The 4216-nt window shown below is 41.9% G+C and overlaps 1 protein-coding gene across 1 annotated transcript; it reads right to left on the bottom strand.

The window, feature by feature from the left end:
* Window positions 1-218: 218 nt before the first annotated feature.
* LOC117548457 (coiled-coil domain-containing protein 106-like) lies at window positions 219-3708 on the bottom strand. The gene is made up of 6 exons (XM_034219774.1): window positions 3595-3708; window positions 1954-2026; window positions 1785-1838; window positions 815-937; window positions 521-697; window positions 219-325 (listed from the first exon to the last, which is right to left on the bottom strand). Exons 1-6 carry the CDS (start codon window positions 3706-3708, stop codon window positions 219-221), a joined length of 648 nt encoding a protein of 215 aa, XP_034075665.1.
* Window positions 3709-4216: the final 508 nt, after the last annotated feature.

The raw sequence follows: 4216 nt of genomic DNA on the forward strand, positions 1-4216 counted from the left end.
GAAAGGTGGCAAATCTGGCATCACGCGGTCCTGAGGAAGATCTGCCATCTTTTGCTCTCCTACTTTAGACTGCATACGTCTGCAGAAAACACACTTTCTGATGATCTTTCGTGCTGAGGAGTTTGCAGAGGACATCCAATATTTTTGTCCTAGTTTAGACAGCATGTGATTTCTTCCAGAGTGACCAACTCTGCAATTGGAGCAGTCATCTTTATGGTTCACCGATCCACATTATTTCTCCTGAAGGCTTCAGACATTGTGCGAACATGTCCGAAGGTTTTCAGGACCTTTTTATACCTATGGACAACCTCCGCTGGCCCTTTGACTGGAAAAAAACAAACAAACAAATACACAAGGGACGAGTACACAGACTAATAATTCTGCCAGCAGATGGCGCTAATAATGGCCTAAACAACTGACATTTCTCTTTAAAAATAACTATAAAGCATACTCTAGGGATGGCAACATCTGCTTATCTGATCTTTATCATTATTACTTTTCATGATATTTAGTTGTTCACCTCTCATATGAGCTCGCACAGCCACATCTGGAGATGCAGGATTCCGTGTGTTACGTTGCTTCTTTTTTGGGATGACAACATCACTGTCTGAGGAATCACTGAGGTCTGCAGGACTTTGGGAAGTGTCATCTTCGGACATGCTGACATCCTCTTCCAAAGTAGGGACTTTTGATTGAGCTTAAATTCAACGGATGACAGATGACACACTGATCAGCTTGTTATGAGGAGATACATAACATCACACCTTCTATAACAATTGAATACAAATGTTCAGTTTCTTCTCGAATCACTCACTTGATTTCTTCTTCAACCCCAAGACTTGCTCGCGTAAGAAATTGCGCTCTCCTTCAAGATCTTTTATCATTTTATCTTGCCATTCGATCTTGGCCTCTAGGAATTCCAATCTTGAGATTGATCCTTAAAAAACAAAAGGACAGTTTGAGAGAAGATTACAATAAAGATTATGATACAGTATTGAGTAACAGGAAACGTATTGGAGAGACAGAGAGAGGGATGGCGAGCAACAAAGGTCATGGGCCAGATCGAACACAGATGATTGCGATTATGGTTTGTGCCTTAACTTGATGAACCTCAAGGATTTTAAAACCATAAAGTAGCAGCCGATAAAGTAAAAAATGTATACAATTATCCACTTCCCCTCTCCCACAAGAGACAACAGATAATATGTGGTTTCCCTAGTCAACATCGGCCATGTCAGTTACAGTGTACTGCTTATCATCACCACTGTGCGTCATATTAATGATCAGATATTAATTAAATTACAAGTATTTCTTTGCAGCTCCAAATCGCAACTTTTCCTATAGAGCAGGTCAAGACTGTACTCTTACAGTTTACAGAGACCCAACTTTTACCCACATGAGCATGCACAGTGGTAAGGAAAAACTACACTTTTTATGTATTAGAGATCACTATGTTGTGAATATGTAAATGTATCATTGAGTGGCCAAACATGATCATGGAGGCGATGTGTGCTTTTATTCTATAAAGCACAATATAACAGCAACATTTATTTTCATGTTGGGTTCTCTTTTAAGCTTACATTTGTCCTTGGAAGGCTACTGAAGTGAATTGTCTCTAACCTATACAGTCTCAGAATTTTGACGAGCTGTTTATTTTTTACCATAACTTAAGGAGGTGCATGGGCTAAATCTGGCAACAATTTCCATCTCAGGATGAACGAGCCATATAGTTTAATGTTTATAAACTACCAACACAAAGAATCAATGCAAGAAAAAAAACCCACCTGATCCAAGGCTGGTACTGCAACTTGGGGCCAAGCTTTCTGTATCTTCAGGACCTATGGCATAAGAACAATAAACTCACAAAATTAATAGGGGACATGAATGTTAAAATCAAGTTTGACAAGGAAATCATTTAAGTTGTACTTCTTAGCTAAGGGATATACAATTTACCATCTAGATCCTCTTTGATCAACTCCATCCTTGACTCCTCTTTTGGGACCTGATTCTTCTTCTTTGCCTTAGGCTGTAAAAAAAAATAAGAATAAAGCTATTACATATTGTGTAAAAGGCTGAATATGTACATTGGATAACAGTTACAGTGCACAAACATGAGTCTAAAAGGCAGCGAGCTGGCCAAATGAAAGCGACTGACCCGGGGGTTAAACCAAGTAAAAGATAACCACGAGCCTTCGCGCCAGTTGTTGGCTAGCTAGCAAGCGGGGCTAATGTTGGCTGTGGTGATTAACTACAATGTTTAATCGGCTTGCAAGATAGCTATAATTTACTTTTGAAAAGCAATGGGTCCCTATTAATTTATGGACTAACAATAATGAACATTATACGAATTATACAGCCAAGTAGTGGGTAGGTTACATGACGATATTGAGCTAACGCGGCCAACAACGTGAGTTGGTAATAATGACTTTATTAAGCACACAATTCAAAGAGGTCCAGAGTGCACATGAAAGAGAGCATTTTCAACAGATACAACAATGAATACAAAAATAAGAAAGCAAGCACGTAACTTACCATTGTCGATGCACAACATTTCCAATGTCGCTCTTCAAGCTCCAAGGCAAGTGGAAAAGGCCAAAAGCTAGCAGGCAGTTTCTTTTTGCTGATTGGACGGGGATTTAATATGATAGTGAATGATTGGATGAATTTGCCGTTTGCAACCTGTCAGGTGACTCCCGTTCCCCTCTACGTTACTGCACTGTCAAACTTAAACTACGCCACAACTTATCCTAAAACACATGTTTACACAATATCAGAGTCAAACCGCTGCAACAAAATCCATACATTTAAACGTCTTGGCCAAACGAATGAATGTAGTTGAAAAACCAGGGGTGGGGGGGAGCGGGGACAGAGAGCACCCTCATGCACTGTCAACGGGTGGGGGAGGGGGGGGACATGCTCGTGAACTGTTAATAAGGTCCCATAGGTCCGAAGTAAATGGGCGGGACTTCGCCTCCGGAGCTTCGCTGTTAGCGGAAGTAACCGGCGGATAGACACATGAGAACATGGATTGGTGGATCACTTTGTCAATCATTATTCTCCCAAAGGGTAAGTCCCGCCTATTTCATTTATTCTCCCTCGCTGTGGATTGTGGAGGTATGGCCACTGGCGGCACATATCAGACCCGGGCCGGGGGGCGGGGCCACATGACCGGGCCCTTTCAACCCAATAAAGCTTGACAAAAATATCGGGAGTCCGGGGTGGTAATCTGACGCTCGTGCGTAAAAAGTCGCTCAGTCAGTAAGATTACAATTTAAAACAATGTTTGAAAGAAAAGTAACTAAAGAAAAGGTGTAATATTTAAGATTTCGTTTCTACAAAGGGTATAGAAACGAAATATAAATATATATCAGAGATAATAATGATATAACATGACATAAAGTCCAACAAACCACAAGGACAACGAAAACATAGCCTAATAAAATGATTTTCTGACACACCATTCACCATGGACAGCCAGCAGCCACCATGAGAGCAGAGCAGTGTAAAATTGGCACGGCGGCCCATACGTTCACGTACAAGTAGGCTACTGTACAAATTAAATGTGAAGTGTACTCACCACTACTTGAAGGGTACTCGGCGAGCCTTGCGCTCCGCGAACTCGTCCACAATCCGCTGTATGTCCAATTTCTTGGCTCGGTCACTTTCGATGGACAGCAAGGCCAGTCCACTCAGTCTCTCCTGTCCCATCGTGCTCCTCAAATAGTTTTTGATGAGTTTTAATTTGGAGAAAGAGCGCTCGGCGGTTGCCACGGTGACAGGAAGAGTCAGAAATAAGATGAAGGCTGTGCAAACCTCACTGAATGTAGATGTTATTGCTGGGTTGTAAACAATGAGCATTTTTACCAGATCCGCGACAGATTTTAGTTTTTGTATTTTGTCCCTGAAACAGGTTCTGAAAGAAAGCAGCTGGCCAGGGAAGCTGGCGGCGATGTCCCGACTGTAGTGCTCTCTAAGCCGCTGGGCAGCTTGGTGTAAATCCTCATCCTTTGCTTGCAGTAGTGTGTTGGGGTGAATTGCCTCAAACATGTTCACAGTTGCATTTAAGCTGGTGAATCTTTGGGACATGGCTGGATGATTATATCGAGACATGCATTGAAAACGGTCACCCGAAAGTTGCTCTCTGCGTCAGTGAGGCGGCTGTCTTCAGAAAGTTCATCAAAGTGTCTCTTAACTTTCCTGGCCCTGGTTGTTTCAA

The sequence above is a fragment of the Gymnodraco acuticeps genome, unplaced genomic scaffold (assembly GCF_902827175.1).
Source record: "Gymnodraco acuticeps unplaced genomic scaffold, fGymAcu1.1, whole genome shotgun sequence".
Lineage (NCBI taxonomy): Eukaryota > Metazoa > Chordata > Actinopteri > Perciformes > Bathydraconidae > Gymnodraco > Gymnodraco acuticeps.